General features: G+C 37.6%; 1 protein-coding gene across 1 annotated transcript in view; it reads right to left on the reverse strand.

The window, feature by feature from the left end:
- The window catches only part of KLHL1 (kelch like family member 1), a 217,956-nt gene that overhangs the window by 33,946 nt on the left and 160,412 nt on the right, over positions 1 to 23,598 (reverse strand). Inside the window, exon 7 of the mRNA XM_042806068.1 lies at positions 11,982 to 12,206. Within this exon, the coding sequence (XP_042662002.1) occupies positions 11,982 to 12,206 (225 nt within the window). The remainder of the gene's footprint in view (positions 1 to 11,981; positions 12,207 to 23,598) is intronic.

Raw genomic sequence — 23,598 nt, forward strand, 5'->3', positions numbered from 1 at the left:
CAAGGGCTGAAGTTATTTAAATACAGTGTTAAAACTGACAAAAAAAAAAAAAAAATCTGGCAATGTTCTGTGCATTATTGTCATCTGATCTTGTGTCAGGCTTAAAATAAAACTGATTGAAACCTGAGAAACAAGGTGTTCAATGAGCTGTAATTCTGTTCCTATTGTCCTATTGTAGTTTCAGACTCCCAGAATCACTTACAGTAGATCTGTCACAGAGTGGCTGAGGTTGGCAGGCACCTCTGAAGATTGTCTAACCAATCCTACAGCTCAAAGCAGGGCCACCTAGAGCCAGTTGCTCAGGACCACATCTAGATGGCTTTTAAATAACACCTGGGATAAAAACTCCACAGCCTCTCTGGGAAATCTGTGCCAGTGTACCACTTTCGCAGGAAAAAAAGGGGTTTTCTTAACATTTAGATGATATTTCCTGTATATCAGTCTGTCTTTCACTCAATATCACTGAGGATACCATGGATCCATTTTCTTCACTTCCTCCCATCAGGTATACATACAGATTGATAAGATTCCACTGATCCTTCTCTACTCCAGGTTAAACAGTCTCAGCTCTCTCAGATTTTCCTTGTGTGTGGAGCATCCTCCAGTCCCTTAACCATTTTTGTGGCCCTTTACTGGATTCACTCCAGTCAGACAATCTCTTTTTTGTAGTGGAGATCCAAGAACTAGGTGCAGTGCTCCAAATGTGTCTCACCAGGGCTGAGTAGTGGGGAAAGACCATCTGCCCCACCCTGCTGGCAACACTCTTCCTAATGCAACACAAAATACTGTTGGCCACCTTTTCTGCAAGAACACATTACTGGCGCTTGTCCAACTTGTTGTCCACTGGGGCCCCCAGGGCCTTCTCTGAAGAATGCTTTCCTGCCAATCAGTCTCCAGACTGTACTGGCACATGGGGGTTATTCCTCTCCAGTGGCAGGACCTTTGTTGAACCTCATTAGATTTTTACCAGCTCATTTCTCAGCCTGTTGAGTTTTCTCTGATGGCAGCATAACCATCAACCACTCCTCACCGGTTTTGTCATCTGCTAACTTGCTGAGAGTGTGCTTTGTCCCATCATCTAGGTCATTCATGAAGATGACCGCCATGAAATATCACTAGTGGCTTCCAGGTGGATTCCACACTGTTGATTACAGCTCTTTGACCCTGGAAGTTCAGCTAGTCAGGTTGGTTAGGAATGATTTTTCTTTTGTAAATTCACATTGAATCTTCCCAGTCAACTTCTTAATACAGACCAAAACTGTTCCAGTAGTATTTGCCCCATCCCATTCTCAGGCATCATGGTGAGGCTGACTGATCTGTACCTTTCCAGATTCTTTTTTTTCCTTTTTGAATATACAAGTGGTATTTGCTTTCTTCTAGTCCTCAGGAACCTCTCCTGATAACCATGAGCTCTAAAAGATAATTCAGAATAGCCTAACAATTACATCAGCCAGCTCTCTCAACCTTTGTGGGTGCATGTTGTCAGGTTCCATAGACTTGTACATGCCCAGCTTGCTTAAATGTTCCTTAACTTGATCCTCTCCCACCGAGGGTAATTCTTCCTTGTCCCAGACTTCCCCCTCTGGTTTCAAGGACCTGAGACTCCTGACTCAGTCTTAAAGACTGAGTTAAAGAAGGCATTTAGTACCTCAGCCTTTTTTGTGGTCTTTCTCACTTGGTCCCCCCACTCCAGTCAGCATCGAGCCCACATTTTCACTACTATTCCTTTTACTGTTGAAAGAGCTGAGGAAGACTTTCTTGTTGTCCTTCAAATTACTCATCAGATTCAACTCAAAATGAGATTTGGATTTCCTCACCTGATCCTTACAAACTCAGACAGTACCTCTGTATTTCTCCTGGGTCATTTTTCCATTTTCCACATCCTGCATGCTTCCCTTTTTAGTTTGAGTTTAATCAGGAGCTCTCAACCCATCCACGTAGGCCTTCTACTGGCTTTGCTTGATCTCCTGTACATCAGGATAGAAATTTTTTGAGCTTAAAGGAATTGATCCTTGAAAAATCTATCAGCTCTTCTGGATCCCTCTTTTCTCCAGGGCTGTATTCCCTGGAGCCATCATTGCAGAGCCCACATATACTGCCCTCAGTAGAGTTTCTGGACCCCTTTTGTGAAAGCTGCTGCACAAACTGTTAGCATCTGTTGGCTGCCTCTATTACCTGAGCTCAGACCCACCTATCTATGAACCTGATTCTTACACTGTTTTCTAAGAAGTCAAGTCAGAAAAGTTCTAAGCAATGCAGAAGTATTTAACTATTAGGCAGTGCTTGCAACATGTTTCAAAAAATTATGAGTAGTAATGATGAGGTAATAACCACATCCCAAGCAAACAAATACACTCTTTACATTACAGCAGACTGTGTCATATATGAAGAATTACACAGCAGATTGTCATATATAAGGAATTCAATATCAAGCATTACTAGTTCATATGATTTGCTTTCAGAGCTTAGATGCCAAAACTTCTTTGTGATTTTTATATCACACATATGGATTACAGGGCAGTCCCAAAGATGTTGTTTTCATCCTTGCCATCACACAGAATGGAGTGCAGTACATCTCACCTCTGTATCAAATCCTGTACTGAAGTTACTGAACAGACCATGATAACCTCAAATGGAAATACTACAATCAAAATCTTAAGGCATACATTCTACCAAGATCACAAAGCAAAATATTTTCCAGTAAAATTGATGAAACAAGACTATTTTCTTTCCTGAATGTGCCAGGTCACTTGTTTTAATAGAAAAATAATCAAAATCATTTTAAATAGTCTGTGTTGAAATGTCAGCGTTCCAAACCTATTAGTACACTGCAGAATTCTTCCTCCTTAAAGAGCAAATGTACCAATCTCTATATACTGTTATGTTGTTTTGGTTTTTTTTTGTTTGTTTCTCTAAATGGTGCAGCCAATTTCTGCACGGTTTCTCGAGGTAAGATTTTTCATCATTTTGTAGTTAAAGACAGTGAATAGTTTGTTAGAAGATCAGAGTTCATGTTGACTTCATGAAACAGGTTTTCATGTTCACTATAAGTATCCTGAACTAAACTAACATCAGAGTACATAATTTTGTTGTTTTCTGTGTTCTATGCCCACTAGATAATAAACATCCATCTATATTTACACTCAGAATTTAGATAATGTTTTTATTAAAATAGGCACACAAGAATAATATTGTTAGTTCTTTCAGGACCATTTGCTAAGAGAAGAGAAAGGACACAAGGCCCCTCACCATTTTTCTTCCTGCACCTCATCTTCAACAATTCAACAAAACCAGATTAAGGCACGAAAGAAAGAAGAAATCCTCTTGGACTTAATGTTCCACATGATACTAGTTAGTGTTCTGTTGTTTTTTGGTGAGAAAAGCAATCATACATCCAGAAAGGGAGGCTTTTATTTTAAAAGAATTACATTGAAAATAATAAAAGTTGTTATTTATCTGAATAAAGAAACTGGAAATGGGTGGAATCAGATCTTACATTATTTTTATTTTGTAGAAAATAATAAATATTGCACTGAGGGACTAACGCATCTTATCCATCTTTAGATTAGTTACTTTAATTTTCATGATATCCTGAACAGTTTGGCTTTGCTATTTCTGATAGTTACTGGACAGATGAGACTAGTTTAATAACTCAATGGTTATTTATTCAGTCATACAGAAGTCAGTATCTATTAAACTCTATCTCCTGTATTAAAGATGCTTTTAGGGAATATGTTCGTTCTTGATTAAAAAGTGCCCTAGCTAAATTGTCTCAACATCATACTGATGCTGTTCATCAGTAAAATCTGAAACTTGCAGATTCTTGAACTAAAAAAATGTTTGAAAATGCTAAAATAAATTTTGCAGTAAAATTGAATGTACAGACAAAAAAAAAAATAATACAAGGAAGAAGGATAGTAAGTTGCAGTACCATGTTATTATATACTGGGAAGATCAGGTTTTTTTCTACCTTGAAAATAACTCTCCTAAGCATTAAGACTTAGGAATTTATGAAAGCAGTGTTATTTTTTTAGCTAAATGAGATCTAAAAATGAATATTGTCCAGTGTGCAATGGCAGGCATTTTCCTTTTTATTACCTTCACAAAGCTATGTAGCAAAAAAATTATTATGTCCAATTAGGGCCTGAGATCTCTACAGTTTCAATTATTTATACTTGGAGATTGGAATGGGATTTTTAAATTGTTTTTCTGTGATGTTGCAAAATAATGGAATACTGACTATCATATTTTGAACTCTGCCTTTCCTTATCTGAATGATAGACCTAATTTTGCACAGTGAAATTTTTAAAAGTGTCAGTTTTTGTAAAATAGCAGGAAATATAGCTTCATACTGACACTTTTGAATAGAAAATGGTGAAGAAAAAAATATCTATGGTGATAGATTTATTGTAGTCTCTGCATTTTGATATGTGTAGAGACACAGAATTTTAACAGGGAAGGATAAACTTGTATCCAGCAACTAATTTTTTAAATAAGGAAATTACCATTTAATAATTGGGCAGACATATCCTGTATCATGACAGTGAAGGAGAGGAAACAAATCAGTCTTGTTATCCAGGTATGAAACTTGGATAAGTAACACCCAGACTTTACTCCACCATTTTAAGCTCTGCGTTTATTTAGTTTCCAGGTAGCTGTAAATTTCTAACAATCTCCTTTCTCACCCACATCCACAGAAGCATACTTAGACAATTCTGTATTTATTGTAACTAATATTGCTGCTTTTCCTTACTCTTGTTCTTGCCCTCTTTAAGTCTTAAACCTCTTTTCTTCTATATTACTGGTGTCAACATAAAGGAACGTAATGATGGTAAAGTCACTAAAGTCATTAAAATAATGATGGTAAAGTGGTTGTTTTAAATTATGCATCAATTAATGAAACCTCATATTTAATTTTCACAACCATAATGTTAACTGTGTGTGAAATACAAGTATCAGTCTTTGGATGCTACATGTAGGACTGCCATAAGCCAAGCTGGGAATTTAGTATGTGATAAATTGGAAAATTAGACCTGACGTACCTTCTTTACTGAATATTCAGTGACACATTGTTGAAAATACCTCTTCCTATGTTTATTCACAAGCAGGTATCAAGGCTGAGTAAAAGAATTATAAAAACACCCCTGCCCTCTTGGGCCAGAAGCTATTATATTGACATGTTAATATAATGCAAATTTATAGAAGTAAAGATCTGCCTGCCACCTCTTTATTTACATTCGGATTTTTAGATGAGACACCAGGTTCTCAACTCTGCCACACTATTATCCTGAGAACATGACTCAGAAATTATTATAAGTGTTGCCATTATGAATTGTAGCTCTTTAGTGAATTGGGTCATGATCTACTACTTACTAAGGGTGCAAAGTACAACGACAAGGTACTTAATAATTCGGAAAAAAATATCCCTGTAATGTTCCCACTGATTAGGGGAAAAATCCAAAGCAAAAATCTAATATACATGCAAATCAGTATTACAGAGAAAATACTTTAAAAGGCTCAGATCTTCTGTCAACAAACAGTGAAAGCAGCTAGAATGACATATTTCCCCTGAGATTTCAACATTAAAAAATAACAATAATTTAACTACATAAAGGTACATGGTGCTAGTCAATATTGCATAAAAGAAAGATTCTCAAACTAATCTCTAAACAGATGCTTCTGAAAGGGTAAACAATGCAGCTATGTCAGGGCATTGCTGTGCTCTGGTAAGGTGGTCTGTTGAAGAACTATTTCACTCTATTTAATGCCTACATGATTATAGGTTTGGGGTTTTCTGGGTTTTGTGTTTATTTTTTTTGTTGTTGTTTTTTTTTTTGTTTGTTTGTTTGTTTGTTTGTTTTTGTTTTTGTTTTTGTTTTTTTTCTACTGTGCACAGAAGTCACCACATAGAGAGGGAGAACACACATCTCCAGCATAGTACCACCTTGTGAGATGCTGATGTACCCAGAAAGATTTACCATTGCAGAAAAGCAAGATATTTCCAACAAGATCACGACTCAAATAACCTTTCTGGGACATGAGTCTTTCTCCTTGAGCTGTTTCATTTTCCATTCCACTCATACTGTTAAATTAATGCTAACGAATAAATGTTTGTACAAAAATGTAAATGGAGAAGGGAGAGTTTAAAGGTGGAAACTGTTTCTTCGTGTCACACAAATAACAAAGCAGTGGACATTTTTCTTCATACTCATGAAGCACATATACAATATACGAATGTGTTCTTCATGGCTGAAAGTATTGTTTACAACTACCAATATGTCAGGATCCAAAAGTATCTCAGTTTTCCTACATGAGCAGAATATACTGCATATTTGATATGTATGGAACACATTGAACTTGCAGATCTGTTGATTTAAGCTTGATTTGAACAGACATCACGGTCTTTTGCTCAGAGCATCTAAATATCCAACAATTAAGTTGCATATACATGGAAATATGCAAATTTACATCAATAAAAAGTTAACTGTATGTAATAATTTAGGAAAAAATACTTTATTCAGTGTCTTTTACTTAAAGTGCAGAGGAGAAAATTTAAATTAATAAAAGCACTGACTTTAAGCTTTTGTATTATTTCAAAAGTGGTCTTCTATGGGAAGTATAATTAGTAAGAGAAATAAAGTATTCAATAAACATTCAAACCTTCCTATTATTATCAGTTTCAGCAATGTAATGGCTTAATTATGCAGCTGCATTTGAAATTCAGCTATCAGTTAAACTTCTTCACACTTGGACATTGCATACATTATAACGGGTGACAATGCAAGGAAAGGACCCTCAGCTTTTCCACAGGTGCACAAATTTGGAAATAAATGAATGCTTCTAAGTGCAGGTAAACTGATTTCATTTATTTTGCAATGAAGTCAAGGGTAGTTTATAACTTACAAGCTGAAAAATGCTACTAGGTCTGTATTATGGATCAAAGCACTGATAGTGCTATAAATCACAATGTCCACAGAAAAAAGATGCAAGAAGTTTAGACCAACCAGATATGTGTGTGTACACATAAGTATGTCATGATACATATGATATATATGGACATATATACATATATATACACACAGGTATCATATATTTGAATTGTTATGTATTTATGTACTATTATTATTTATGGATCAAAAAGAGGGTAATCACATCTTCAGTTTTGAACAAAAAAATAGAAAGTCCTATCTTAGTTTTGATTTGTTAGCTCTGATTTTACCTATTCCCTTTGTTATGTAAATTACAAGCTTTTTGACTGTTACTTCAGTTTCTCTACAATCTTTTCCTCTATTAGCATTTCTCCTTACTATGCTTCTTAAAAATTACAGAGCAATCCCTGTTTTTTTCCCAGATAATCCTATTTTCTTCCTTCCCTTTTCCTGATGTGTTGGATTATAGAGCAGTAAGCATGGAAGTGGAAAATCAGGCTGAGTCTAAGAAGCAGGGTGGATCATTCTCTTTCAGTTAAATATAGAAATAGATATTTGTGCAAATATGTAATGCCATTTGATATTTTTGTCATCAACATCAAAGATATTCTGTGATATTTTATCCTACAACTCCCTAACTTCCCATATTTTATTTCCACTTATGATTCTTGAACTTAGTCTTTTAGATATTAATTCCTGCACATACCAGTTTCATGGCAATCACATTATAGGCAAGTATTCACTGTAACTTTAAGCGTACCTCTTAGGACATTATGAATACGTTAACATTACATATTTAGCTGGTTCAGAACAATGGGTTGAATCCATAACCCACTGTGTAAAATGAGATTCGGAAACTCTTTAAGTTCTCTAGGACATTCTACCCTAGGCCTATATGCTATATAAATAAAATTAAGGCTTTCCCATCAGCAGTGAATATTTTTATAGAATTTATAGCATTTTCACTCAGACAATTCCAACTGGCAAAATTTTCTCTTCCAAGTAGGAAAGAGGAAAACTATGCAAGGTAATACCATGCCCTGTTATCCTTCTTCCCATGCTGATCATCTTCCAAATATATGTTTCACTATGGATAGTGAGATCAGTATATTTACAAAGCCAAAACCCAAATCTCAAGTCTAGGCTTAACAAACAGTGTAAATCTAGCCTAAAATAGGAGCTCAGACACTCTTTACATAGTTCATGGAAAGGTAAGACACTTTAGAATACCTATCTAAAAAGACTGCCTTTCTCCCATAACTATACTAGAAGCTTCACTGTCTCAATCAGGAACTTAAATTGTTTACCTTGGAAAGACAAGCTGAGTATCAATCTTTTGTTTGGTGCTTTATTATTTATTTTAAACCACAGTTCCACTGGATTTTATATCAAAAGTTTAAATTAGTCTATTATTGACTCCCTGATTCCTCCCTCTCTCCTCCTCCTTTATGTAGCCTATAAAATCTCTTTATGAAGCAGTTCTGCACTCACTTTTCACATTTATTTGATGAATTTATAATCCACAATCCGTTTTACATTTTTCTGCCTTCACTATATATATTTTGATTTGGTCTTTCTGTTTCTCAGGTTTCACCTTCCCCATATTTAATTCGTACTTTTCACTGCCTTTCTGGCTTTTTATTACTCTTTCATATTCCATATTGTTTTATGGCCTACTTGACAGGGATATTAGAATCACTGTTAGTTGAAATAATAGTTTTAGATCCCATAGTCTACTGTTTCTTTGCACCACTTATTTCAAACACGACGACTACAATAGCTTCCACTCATCTTCCATTGACAGTGCTAAAACTACTTAACTTATGACTTCCTACTATGTACTTTCACTACAGGACCAGTCAGTTTTCATTTTCTCATTTCTCATTTGTGTATATATCAACTTCTAGACATATAGTTCTATTGAAGATTATATGAAGACAGAATAAAGTGAATCGTATTGCCTGGTTGTGACTTTAGTTACAATGAGATACATTTTAATTTTTTTTTTGTTGGTGGCAACAAAAAGCAGTCTAAAGGATGGGTGCCTATTTCTAATCTTGTATACAAAATCCAATTTAAACAGCTCTAGTGTTATCACTGCATGGATACAATATAGCATGTATTTAGAAAACAAATGAAGAAAGATTTCCTAGTGCAGATGAATAACTCGTTACAAAGAGCATTTACTAAAACAATAACTTTATGGGATTCCTGGGAAAAAAAATATTCAAATGAAAAAAATCAATTAAATTTTATTAGATAAGCTTCTCAAGAAATAATTTATCATGACTTTTATGCGATTCCAAACAAAGGAAAACAGCACATCTCTACTGTTTCCCAAACAACTGCATTTAATCATTTTCATCATCACCAATAAAATCCCAGATTATATTTCTTATCTTACATGTTGTTTACAAAAAGCCCCAATTTCTGCAATATAAAATTTCAAAAGTAATTCCACACAAAAAAAAACAAAACAAAAAAACCCTCAAGTGGTCAAATGCCTTGTGTGTTCCCTTTTCTCTTCTGTAGAAAACATACAAGTTTTTTTCCAGTCATAACCTCAACATTCCTGAACAGCTTTATTCAAACTATAAAGGCATTTTTAAAATCTATTGACCAAAAGCATCTGTACAATTATCAATCTAAAATTATACATATGTTTTTAGCTGATCACAAAGGGTTTTCAGCTCTGTCTCTCTTGTCACTGGGAGAAGTTTCTTCTCTATCAAGCATTCCCTAATGTTTTATTAATACTTTCCAGTGTTATAGCAAGTTGCTGCATTTTTACCACCCTTAGGAACATCATTGAAACTAATAGCAGATTCTGTAAGATTTTGGAACTGTAGGACATTAAAGGACTTGCTGCTGATTGTAATGCAGGGGAATGGACATGATTACCTAGCATGTCTTTTCTATTTCTATTTTTCATGACATTGTCATGTTTCTATCACACCAAGTGATTTTAGCAGAACAGATAATGAACAGTTCAGTTTTCTATACCTTACAAATGTTACATTCTGATGGGTATGTCCTATAAATTCTAAAATCCTTTCTTGAAGCAAGAAAATGTCATTACTCTACAGTTAAGAATAAAAAGGGGTATTTTTGAAACATCACAGAATTATTTATATAATTGAATTAGTGTTTTTTTCCTACTGTATATATATGATATACATAATAGAAAGACTCCTTTCTTTTTTTTCTCTTCCCCCAAGGAAAAATATATTGTGTTTTGCTTAATCTAATAAATAAATAAATAAATAAATAAATAAATAAATAAATAAATAAATAAATAAATCCCCACCACCAAATGGTTATTTCTGTGAGTAAAGAAAAGGAATGCAATGTGAGTTGATTAATGCTGACAGTGGTATGGATAATACTATTAAAAAAAAAAAAAAAAAAAAAAACAAAACCAAAAAAAAAACAAAACAAAAAACAACTTATCTCAAAACAGGATATGGGAGAATATGCTCTCAGACATGATGAAATTATTGCTACACATAGTTTGTGAAGTATATCAGTCCATCACTGACACAGTGTCTATAGCCTTTATTTCCTAACATGTTTGATAAATGAAAACACATGTTTTGATTAAAAATATATAATAACTTATTTGTTTGATAAATAAAAATGTCTTTTTTCAAAATCAGTGCATATAAACCTAAATTTTATCACTAACCTGGGTAAGTCTCAGGGTTTCTTTCTCTGTTCGACTGCCTTTTATTTGTTTATTGTTTTGTTTTGTTTTGGTTTTTTTTCCCAGTATTATTTTGGTAAATGAAAAGTAATAAAAAGTTACTTTAAATTTCTATATATTCTTAGTGATCTAAGAAGAACATGTAACCAGCTATTACTGCTTGTCCTGGGTTTGAGTGAGTGGTGGTGTTTTTTGGTGGCAGGGGAGGGGGCTATAGGGGTGGCCCCCTGTGAGAAGCTTCTCAAAGATCCCCCAGCTCCAAGTCAGCTCCACTTCTGTTTGGAAACTGAGCCAAATAGCTGCGCCTCTGCGATAACGTATTTAAGAAGGGACGTGGTGACGGGCAGTCGGACTTGTGAGGAGGAATTGTGGCAGCTGCGTGAACACCAAGGTCAGTGGAGGAACGGAGGAAGAAAGGAGGGGGGAGGTGTTCCGGAGCAGAGACCCCCCCTGTATCCTGTGGTGAGACGGCAGGGCAACCCCCCCCACCACCACCCGCCACCCATGAAGATCTACAGTGGAGCAGACATTGATTTATTGCCTGTGGCTTCCACCTTGTTGGTCAAGGTGCTGTGCCTGAAGAAGGCCGGGGTCTTGTGGGAAAAGGTAACCCTGCTGCTGTAATTCAGTGCTGGGAGGATTGCAGCACGCAGGGAAGTCCCACACCGGAGCAGCTCGGGAAGGGCTGCAGCCCATGGGAAGGACTCTAGTTGGAGAAAGTTAGTGACCCACGATGGAGCAGTGTGGGGAACGCTGTGGCCCGTGGGAGGAACTCCTGTTGGAGAAAGTTTGTGGAGGACTGTCTCCTGTGAGAGGGGGACCACGATGGAGCAGGGGGAAGAAGTTCCAGGAGCTCCCCCCACCGAAGATAAAGGAAGTGGCAGCACTGACTGCACCCCCCATTCCCTGCCCCTGTGCCTCTGGGGGAGGAGGTAGAGATATTAGGAGCAGAGCTGAGCCCTGGAAGAAGGGAGGAGTGGGGGGAAGGTGTTCTCAAGATGTGGCAATGCTTCTCACTGTCCTACTCTGTTACGTGTTGTTAGTGTCTGTAATAAATCTTTGTTCTTTTTTTCTTCCCCTAACGAGTCTGCCTTTTGCTCGTGACCATAAAGGGGGATTTTTTCCCCCATCCCAGTCCTATCTTGAACCCCAAGCCTGGCTCTCTGTCCCTTCTCATTGCTGGAATAGAAGGGAGAGAGAGCCGCTGCATGGTGGTTGGCTGCCAACCAGGCCTAAACCTTGACACTGCTGTTCAGAGTGCTATGATATCTTAAAATTACTGATTTTTCCATTGCAAATTACATATTCAAAAAACGTGGTATCTTTTTATAACATTTTTTTTTCCTTACCTAAGCCATGCCTATGTGTTGACATCGGTGGTAACACAGTCCAAGACTTGGTCTTTGGATTGTAACATTCAACGGTGTTTAATGTCTTTAAACCATCCCGGCCTCCAATAACAAACAGCTTGTCGTCGATGACAGCAACACCAAACTGAAGCCTTCTGCCATTCATTACTCCAGCCTGAATCCATATATTTGTTCTGAGATCATACTTCTCAATAGTTGTGGCACCTGATGAGACATAATAATAGGTTAATGTATATAAAACGCATACAAAATTTGCATTGGCTTTTTTTTTTTTTTTTCTTCTAGAAGTGTCAAAACTTTAATATTATTTTTTGACTACTTCCAACATCTTGACAAGTATTTTTTGTTTCTTTAGACAGAGTAGTCCCTGGAATATATATTTTTGTGTGTGTCTGTGTGTATCTATATATTGCTTTTTTCCCTTTCCAAGGTAAATAAATTAAAAAAATACCTAAATGGCCTCTATAGAATCAAAGTATTGCAAGACTGAATAACAGTATGCTCTAACTTTACTATCTTTCTTTTACAGTTCAGTAGCATAACAGCCTAACTGGTCTTGTTACATGTGATTCCAATCTTGCATACAGCATAAATAGTCCTGTGAAAATCCATTATATTTTTATCAAAGAATAGATGTTGTATTTTAATTTGGGTTCATCTTTTCTTTCTTATTTTAGGTATATGTGTAGTTTTTTCATGTTTTTGCTGGAAGTAGAGAATGTTGTACTTACAATCTCAAGCAAAATATTTAAAGAATGTTTCCATATACAGTCAAAACCATTTCCTTCTGAATACAGTCATTTGAATTACTTTCACAATTAACTCAAAAGCTATAAAGAGCACTATGTATAAACTAGCTTACCAGTTAATCATGAAAAAGTCATTAAGAAGCTTCTGCTGTTAAAAGTAACTCTTATGTAATATACAAAGATGAGATACAAAATGAAGAGTTTATTAACAAAAACAGAGGGATAAAGGAGGCATAATTAACTTAACTAGATACAAGAAAGTGAAAGAGTAACACATTCCATTAATTGTAATATAAGTGTAGGAAAAGTTAATTTAAAGCAAAATCACGAATATTTGAATGACAGATGATTTTAAATCAATTCTTAAGAGAGAGACTTGTTAGTTCATCTGAAATGTAACCAATGTTTTATTTTTACATACATATAACAGTGTTTAATTTCCAAAGTTTAAATATTTCTACAGAAAAATCAACATAGTTATTAAGCTTTACCATCTATATGTATTATAATAAAAGATTAGAATTCCATGGGAAATAATTATTTTTGGATTCATTAATTCTTTGGAACAGAAGAACAATGAATCAAGTGGAAACAAACATCATGAAAGCAATACTTTTGTTAACTGAACTAAAAAAGATATAATTTAACTTCAATTTGTATCTAAGTGTAGCAGAGCAGCAATAATGTACTATTCAACTGGATGTACTAAATCCCCTGCTAGTTTTATGAAGCCATAAGATATATGAAGCAATTTTTGCATTCAGTTGAGAGACATATTTATTCATATTTTTGCCCCTAATTTAAAATTGAGAATCGTGTAAACGCATTAATCTTTAGGTTCAAAAGAAGAAAAATACCGATTATTTGATACAGTTGTTTGGTGGTGCTGCAGGACATATTATAATGATGCATATTAATAAAGTTATGTTATAATACTTGAAATTTTTTATATGTGGAATCTATTAATGATAAAAGAACCATAGCATATGAGTTCTATAATGCTGTATAGTTCAGTGGTAAAGAGTACAGTTTAAAAGCTTTGCCATTCTGATTTCAGAAAATCTTACTAACATAACGAATACAGACTTTGGATTATACTCAGCTATATATTTTCTAATATTGCTTAAGTCTGAGTTTGGCACAATGTTTTATTATATTACATACTGAGCATCTAATCCAGCAGCTCCTGGAGTGCCTGAATTCTGTTTATCCAGTAACATGCCTTGCTAATCTATAATAATAATAACAAGAACAACAAGAACAACAAGAACAACAACCAACAACAAAAAACAACAACAACAACAACAACAATAATAAAATAAATAATAATAAAATAATAATAAAATAATAATTAATAATTAATAATTAATAATAATTAATAATAATTAATAATAATAATAATAGTGGAATAAGTACTGGTCCTATAAAATGGTCTTTAGTATCGGGAACATAAACATAATACATTCAAGACTGCAATGCAGTCAAGAACAGCAAACCTCTTAAATCACTGTAGTCCCTGGATGAAATCATCTCATGGATGAAGAAGGGATGATAGAATCGGCTAAAACATTATAGATATCTTGTCAATGGGCAGAAAAGCATACTTTTAGTGGGTTTTGGTTGAAATCTATTTCATGTCCCCAGCCAGTTCAGTTCCCTCCACTGGGATGACCATAGCCTCTCCATGGATGCTAAGACTGAATGAAGAAGAATGTGGAAGTGACATCTTTTTAACTCTATTTGATGACAGTCTTCCTAGAGGAAGAGCTCAAGGCCTAGAATTTCTTACCAGAAATCATTAGTTACTATAGGCCTTTTTAGTACATGTCATCACTGCATTCCGGCCAGCTGCATCATTTCATGTCAGTCTTGCATTCAGTAGACTTTTTTAAAAAAAACACAGCCAAGCTAGTGACCCAGCATGGATGATCAGCCTGCAGCTTGTTAAGTGAGTAAAATTTACCAGAACATCTCGAACAATCCAGCAGACACAGCTGTACACAGCAAAGCCTAAACAGAAAATAGCTGGGTAGAAAACATCTAGTCTCTCTCCTGTTCCTGCAGTAAATAATGAAGCAGCTGTGACCTCTGCTTATAGCCCCAACCACAAAATGAAGTAACATCTCCTATTCTGTTAGTTAATACATCAGTCCTCTCATGGAGCAGTCTTACTATACAGCTGGATATGGGCCTTTCTAAACAAACAAACAAACAAATAAGTACATTATTAAAAATGATGCCATGTCCTCACCATGAAGACAGTCAAGCAAACTGAACAGTTTGTCCATAGGCATTGGGCAGTCTTCATCCCTGAAGGTTTTCAAGACCCAAATTGATATGGTCTGATCTCATACCTGACCCTGCTTTGAGAAGGTGCTTGGACTAAAGACCTCCTGAAGTCCCTTCCTACCTGAACTATCCTGTGACTCTCTGACTGCATAATCTGGGATGGAGACTGTGGACATCAGTTTCTTTTCCTAGGCACAATAAACTTTCAGTAAGAGAAAACCTCATTTATGATAGAGTTTTAAGACTATGAAATGAAATACTGTGTGAATAAGACCACCATAATCCTCTTCATCTTCCACTGTCATATATTTCTCTGAAATTGATATATATTTATTATATACATAAATAACTATCCATGAAAAATATACATAGTCATGAACTAAAACCTTAACATTTCCTTGCCATTAAATTCTCTGTTTAACATGAAGAGAGGAAAATTTACCCACACATTAGACATTAGTAATGTTTTGAATGTGCTTTCTCAAATGTAATAGCTTGTAAGAACACAAACAAAATAGTTTTAATGAGCATCAAGCCATTCCTAATTCAAGTCATGGGATTACATTTGGTTTAATGACACACAGATCACTGTTTCTGATTAGGTACTTGTCATAGGAAAAACAAACAAGAAAATAACCAACCAACCAACAGAAGAAAAACCAAACCAAAACAAAATAAAGAAACTCGTCTTGCCCTAGCGGTGCTCTGTTCAAAACCGTTTTGAATGCAATGGCTCTGCAGAAGGAATATTTAAATGGGAAAAATCTTTCAACAAAAAGTTGGTGAACCACTGAAAGTTATTGTCGTGGTTTGGGCCTGGTCAGCAGCCAACCACCATGCAGCGGCTCTCTCTCCCTTCTCTTCTGGGAATAAGAAGTGACACAGAGACAGACTTGGTGTTCGAGATAGGACTGGGGTGGGGAAAAAATTCCCCCTTTATGATCATGAGCAAAAGGCAGACTCGTTAGGGGAAGAAAAAAAGAACATACATTTATTACAGACACTAACAACACGTAACAGAGTAGGACAGTGAGAAGCATTGCCACATCTTGAGAACACCTTCTCCCCACCCCTCCCTTCTTCCAGGGCTCAGCTCTGCTCCTGATATCTCTACCTCCTCCCCCAGCGGCATAGGGGCAGGGAATGGGGGGTGCAGTCAGTGCTGCCACTTCCTTCATCTTCGGTGAGGGGAGTGTCCAAAACTTGTTACCCCCTGCTCCATCGTGGTCCCCCTCTCACAGGAGACAGTCCTCCACAAACTTTCTCCAATATGAGTTCCTCCCATGGGCCGCAGCGTTCCCCTCACTGCTCCATCACGGGTCACTAACGTTCTTTGAATGGATTCTCTCCCACGGCTGCAGCCCTTCCCGAGCTGCTCCGGCGTGGGACTCCCCTGCATGCTGCAATCCTCCCAGCGCTGAATTACAGCAGCAGGGTTACCTTTTCCCACAAGACCCCGGCCTTCTTCAGGCACAGCACCTTGGTCAACCAGGCAGAAGCCACAGGCCATAAATCAATGTCTGCTCCACTGTAGATCTTCATGGGTGGCAGGGGGGGGTTGCCCTGCCGTTTCACCACAGGATATAGGGGGGTCTCTGCTCCGGCACACCTCCCCCCTCCTTTCTTCCTCCGTTCCTCCACTGACCTTGGTGTTCACGCAGCTGCAGCAACTCCTCCTCACAAGTCCGACTGCCCGTCACCACGTCCCTGCTTAAATACGTTATCGCAGAGGCACAGCTGATTGGCTCAGTTTCCAAACAGAAGTGGAGCTGACTTGGAGCTGGGGGATCTTTGAGAAGCTTCTCACAGGGGGCCACCCCTATAGCCCCTTCCCTGCCACCAAAAAAACCTCCACCACTCACTCAACCTAGGACAGTTATCAATAGAGATTTTAGGATATCTTTAATTGGAGATTAACGAGAACATATATTTCAATCATATTAAACTTAATCCTACAACATAAGGGATCTGAATACACAAAATTAGATTTCTCTTACAGCTCTATAGCCCATGATTGCTTAGATTTAGCTTAGATGGAGGCAATGAGAATTCTACTAAGGTTGTTTGCATTTTAAGACTACTCCTTTTCATAACGTTTAGAGTTTTCTTCATTTCCATACAAATGGAGAAGTACTGGGACAACTTAGGTTAAAAGGAAGAACAACCTTCTACCTTTTCGAGGAAGAAAACTGGGTGATTATTTCTGACAAAGTAATAGATTACTTTATTTAATTCAACTAATTTGTTCCTGAAAGCAAAAGGATTTTCTGCACCTAGGAGAGTAGAGGCTAAATCTTGATTAAGTCCAATAGGTCTTTACTAGACAAGTCAGTTTAGCTACTTAAGTGTCAGATCTGGGTTTATACAATCAATCCACACAATCCAGGGACCTCCTCTACTGCTTCCTCTCTGCTGTATTGCCAGCACACATATGGTAAGTTGAAGGTCCCCATGACAAGGGCTAGTGACTGTGAGACTTCTCACAATCTCCCAAATGCTTATAAAAAATTTCATCTGCCTCTTCAACTTGGTTGGGTGATCTATAACAGAGTTCCACCATGATATCTGCCCTGTTGGCCTTTCCCCTGATTCTTACCCGTTAAACACTCAACCCTATCATCACCATCATCAAGCTGTAGACAGTCAAAACACTCCCTAACACACAGGGCTACCCCACCACCTCTCCTTCCTTGCCCACCCCTTCTGAACAGTTTATATCCACCCATTGCAGCATTCCAGTTGTACAAGTCATTCCACCATGTTTCTGTGATTGCAACTATGCCATAGTTTTCCAGCTGCACAACTGCTTCCAACTCCTATTTCTTGCCCATGCTGCATGCATTGGGGTAGATGTACTTCAGTTGGGCTATTGATCCTGCCACTTTTTGGTGGGAAGAAGCCCTAATTCCTTCGTGACCCTTCTCAGGCATTTCATCATTTTGTAATACATCAAAAACCCTTGTGTCTTTGCTGTTGCAAGGATTTCCATGCTCTTGCAGAGCCTCGTACCTATTGCAAAGGCACCTGGGAAGGTGGGGTAGTCATGGAGGAGATGTGCCTGCTGCACTGGACAGGAACTTGTTGCCACTGCCCCCTGTCCCTTAAGTCACTGCATTCAGCCAGGCATAAAGAGGATAGTGAATTCTCCATACCATGAATCCTGTTTGCCTGTTGGAACTGTTCAAGGGAAGGCAGGGTGCGATACCAGTAGTCTATCTCCCTCTCACACTCCCTGATACCCCTCAACCTACTCAGCCCCTCCTGGACCTCTGTCACTAAGCGGACAAGCTCCTCTCCCCAGGCATACCTCCCACAGCAGTGCTCACTGCTGCTGGCCCGTACTGGTGTCAGAGTGGGGCCCACCCTGTGACCTGGCACCGGGGTGCCAGCGTGTTCCTGCACAGCTCTGTCTGGGCAGCTGTCAGCCCTGGTGGGTGCAGAGCTTGGAGAGGCTGTGGCCTTCTGCCAGGTGGATGCCATTGCTCCCTGGTTGAGCTGGAAGAGCTTCAGCACCCTTCCTGCATGCCCTGCCGCACAGACTGCCATGCAAATGGCCCTGCCACGCCCTTGCTGCCGCACCACGCCCTTGCTGACACACCACAGCCTGTTTGCCTGCCCTGTTCACAGCACTCCTGGTCACTAGTGCTCCCCAAGGGCTTCTTTTATATGGCCTTGGCCACTGTTGCTCCTGGCCCCACCCAGGTCCCCCTCAGCCACTGTGGTGTGAGCTGTGGGGTCCAGGCAGCACCCTCAGCTGCCCCTGAGGCTTCCCCAGTTCAGGAAGCCCCCCATGCACCATGATGGAGTGCTCCACTGTACATTGTGCTGGCACCAGAGCTGCTCACCTCAGCAACTGCATGACATTCTTGGTTACACCGTATTTAAATCTCAAATCCCTTTTCTTCTCCTCTGGGACCTAAAGATCCTCACATGCTTTGGGAGTCACGAGTTATGACTCTGCTCTTCTTAAACCTGAATATTCAACTTCTAGTAATCAAGTAGCAACAGAAAAGCAATAGAAGGAAGGGGAGGAGATAAATGGTCTTTGCTATATGGAAGACAACCTGTCAGTGTCTCATCTCTGTCTGTTTCTATTCTGACACAAATGCCAAATGGAGTGAGCTTCCTTGTTACTTTGAGTAGTGTACTGAGAAATGGAACAGGCATTGGACAGCAGGAGACAGGTTTGAATGAGAAATATCTCACATGATAATGCTCCCTACACATCTAAAAGTGGGCTGGGCTATATATATCCAAGAGTCGACTGGGTTAGTATACTGATGGGAGCGTTTCCCTCATTACAGGTTATTCAAATTGGTCTAGATTATTTTGAGTACTTAATGTATAAGAAATTTGTCAGTATTTGCACTCCAAGTGGCTTTATGTTTGAAGAGTAATCAAAAGACTGCTTTAGCAGGAAAGAAACTTGCAGAGTTGTGAGAAATTTTGGTGAAACAAAGTCTCCACTTGCTGCTATTTCGCTAGCTCCTGTCTAGTACTTGTCCTACAGGACATAACTGCCATTTTATCATACTTTGCCTCCAGATCAAGGATGAAGATTAGCCAAAATTTCTGTAAAACTCTATTCATTCCGTATCCTCTCTTGTGGTTGGCTGTCCCTTGACTTTAGAATATGGAGGACTAAACTCCCTATAATGGAGAACCCTCTACAAAATTGATTTTACTTTGAGGAGTGTGATTATCATTTGGAAACAAATCTTGCTGAGGAGGATGAGGCTGATAAAGTGTCAAAAATTAGAGGGACTTGGAATTTGACAAGTAAGCAGTGCTCTACTAGCAAAACCACAGATGAACTGTAGTGGGAGCGAAAGGGTGTGTCAGCAAGCATTTTTGGACTTCACAACACACAGCATTCTTGCAGCCTTTTTAATCCCAAACTCCATTTTATATCTTCTTCTGCATGTCAGTCTCTGCAGTTTGGACCTGACACCAGATGGTTCCCTGGAGGGTGGGAAATAGGGGGCATAATTTGTGGAGAGATGGTTGGAGATTTATTTAGAGATCATTGTCCTCTTTTCAAAGTACACAGAGAAACACATCCACTGCATTTTGACTCCTGACACAGGCATTCTTGACTGCATATTCACCACATTTTCATTCCTGACACAGGCATGCTTGACTGCAGAGGATACCTTAAGATGCAAAAAGGCTGCCAGATTCACTTCCTAAGCAGGCTATATATTAGGCTGCTTCGGTGAGAAAAGGCATGGGGTTTGCTGTAGTGAGTGCACTGCAGCAGCCAGAGCTTTTCCAGAGGTTTGTAATTTAGAGACCTCTTGAAAATTCTATTACAGAGGCTTTTGCCTCATGCTGAAGAAGGCCATGTTTGTCTTTAGAATAGATTATTTCTCATCTTCATCTCATTCTCATACTAGTTGGCCTCTTTGTTAACATTGACTTTGGGCAACTGCCAGACAGCAGCATTCATTTTCTGCATAAGCCTGAACCCTGTCCCACAAATTTTCCTGATGCTGATTAACCAGACTGTTTCTTTGATCATATCCATATTGATATATCTCTCACCTCTCTTCATGGTCCAGTCCCCTACCTGGACAAGAATTGGTTGAGGACCAGGATTCTTCCCTACCCACAACCTTTACCAGAAGGAAAGAAATTTAGGTTACAGACTGCCATAGAGATTGTTCAGCAAAGCCTTTAATACCAGATCCTTTGGACTGTGGCCACAGCAACCACCAGCTGCTGTGAAGACAACCCACTTGTGCCCAGCAAGCCCCTGCAGTAGTCCTGTCATACTGTCAGAAAAAGATTTCAAAGAAGTAAGATCTGCTTTGTGAATTGCAGTGTGCAGTCCACTGTAGTAGGACACCAGATATTTTTCAGGGTAGAGTCTGAGAGTTAAGAAAGTGATGGTGAGGTTCAATGCAGCATCAAAATAGAGGTATACCATTTCAATCCATCAGATAGCACCACTGGCTGGCATCACTACATTTTCTTATCAGGTGTAGACATGCAGGCAAGTGAGAACTTGTACTTGAATGTGAGCATGAGTTCAAGTTAATATACACAAGTTTATATATAATTCATACACTTTATATAGAGATGGATGCATATTTTTTTAAACCTATATGTACATTTTTAATCTGAAAATAAACTAGGGAAAGTAGAATAGAGTATTTGTCTATCTTTAAGTCTCTATGTTAGAGATAAATAAATAAAATTAAAATAATATAACAACAGGGAGTATAAGAGTTCCTAAAAGAAAATGTCATAAGAACAATTCCTGATTGCGATTTTTTTCTTCCAAAATTGATAGTGGGTGTTGATGTCTAGTCCCTGAGGTACTGGAGTGACTAGAGCTATCAAAACAAGATGAATAGACATAAAAGGAGTCACTCATCAATCCAACCGCCTGTCAAAGTCACTCATCAATCCAACCGCCTGTTGTCACCAACAAAACCTCTCTGCACAAAGCTCTAGGAAAGTATAACAGTCACAAATACATCCTTAAACATAAAATAAAATTCCAAGTCATAGTCTTTGTCATCATGGATGAGAGTGTAACTTGTTTTCCTAAAACACTCTGGATAATAATAAATTAATGGATGTTTATAAAAGACCAGTTTTTCCCTTAAAAGAGTAGTGGGGCAGTAACCACAGATTGCAAGTGTACTTATGTGAGTAAAAACAATGTAAGAACTTCAGACAAATATGAACTTTGGAAGGTATTGCATCATTTTACAGTGAGGGACATTTTTTTATATACATTCTCAATAAAGGATATCCACTGACTTTAAGGCAATCAGTGATATTATAAGTATTAAGGGATTATGCAGGTCAAAGTAATTATGATGGATGTCTATCTTTACAGAAAGTAATCAGTAAGTAATTAAGAGTAAATTATGAGTCATATTAAACTTAACCTTTGTATGTACTTCAATTTTTTATTGACGTTCTGTCTCTCTACTTGTCAGTAGAAACTTGATGTAATTTTAGTCCCTTGTTCATCTTTAAATATATTGCACTTTTTTTGTTGTTTTTTTTTGTAGAAAGCATGTCCTTTTCTCTGTTGTCATATCAACTACCATACTTGTTCTTTACAAACTGATAAAATATTTACATGACTATAAAAAGAAGAAATAAGCAAGTCCCTTATTGAACTACTATATTATCAGAAAGAAAGCAGGAAACTGGAAACAGAGACACCATAAATGGTCTAACTTGTCTACAGGTCATAATGGTTTATAATTGTCTAACCAACTTTATATTTTGTTTTTTTTTTCTCTGTAGGCTTTTCACAGTGGCATAAATACATACATACACACACACACACATATATATATATATATATGATCTCATAGGAGACTTTTCATGGTACAGCTAAATAACTTAAACACACATAACAGTGATAGTCCTGTTGGAGGCCCGATGGTGTTAGATTAAGCCTCTGTTCCAAAGGTTCAGGAAGTTCTGATTTTCTCAGATGCCACAGAAAACTTTCAGAAGTATAGGGAAAAAAAATGAGCAGAAATGAGATGAAACAAATAAATGTAACACTACATGTAGTAGAAAAGAGAGATCCTAAACTGTGTTGAAGCTGCAGGAAACAAAAATGATCAATTAAGACCTTATTGCTGAATTTACCATAACTTTGATGTGATTTTATTTTTTTAGTAACAATATGGTGGTGCACTTAGAACTGTGAGTAGTTGTAAATTTATTACTTTTGATTTAGGTAAATAAAAACAAATAAATGAAGAATTGAAATAGACAGTAGATTTTGGGACCAGAAAAATCTACATTATTAATCATGTTTCCTGTGGTAGTATGTATAGAACTACTCACAAATATGTCCCATTTATGCTAGACACTGCAAAAATCAATGTAAAAATCAACTATATATATTACAGACTGAAAATCAGACATAGGCAGAAGAAGCAAGGCATACAAAAATAAATAAAGTGATAGCAGCAAATATTGGTTAATTCTATGGCCATATGTTTATTTGATAGATTTAACTAGGTAGAAGTAAATTAACTGGGAAAAATATGAAAAAGAAAAAGCAGATAGTAAGATGAAGGTGAGATGGTGGGAAGAATATGGGGGTGGAGACAGACAAATATTTTTGCAGACCAGGAATGAAGACACACAGAGACAGGCAGAAGATGAATTTAAACAATATGAATAGAGTCATGATATTCCACTACAGCCACAGTGCTGTATTATTTGAACAGACACTGTTTCTTCTTTTGTTCAATTTCCTGCCTGTTTTTCATAACTAGGATGGATTCTGTCAGGCAATCAGGAGTGGGGAGGGATACTGCTTCAAACATGAATATGCAGGTATCTGCAATTTGAGGAATTTGTATTAGCTCTTGGGGTAGTCCTGGTCGGTGATGCCAATGGATTCTGTACAGCTATCCTGTCTAGCAAATGCCAGTCTCGATTAGACCATTTGTACTGTCTCCATCCATACTGAATACAGTGGGCACTACATTTATAGTTTACATGTAGACATGTATAGTATAAACACTAAAATTATAGATCTACTGTCAGTTGTTAGTACCTGTATTAGAGTG

Source organism: Tyto alba, unplaced genomic scaffold (assembly GCF_018691265.1).
Source record: "Tyto alba isolate M040663 unplaced genomic scaffold, T.alba_DEE_v4.0 Super-Scaffold_45, whole genome shotgun sequence".
In the NCBI taxonomy this organism is placed as follows: domain Eukaryota; kingdom Metazoa; phylum Chordata; class Aves; order Strigiformes; family Tytonidae; genus Tyto; species Tyto alba.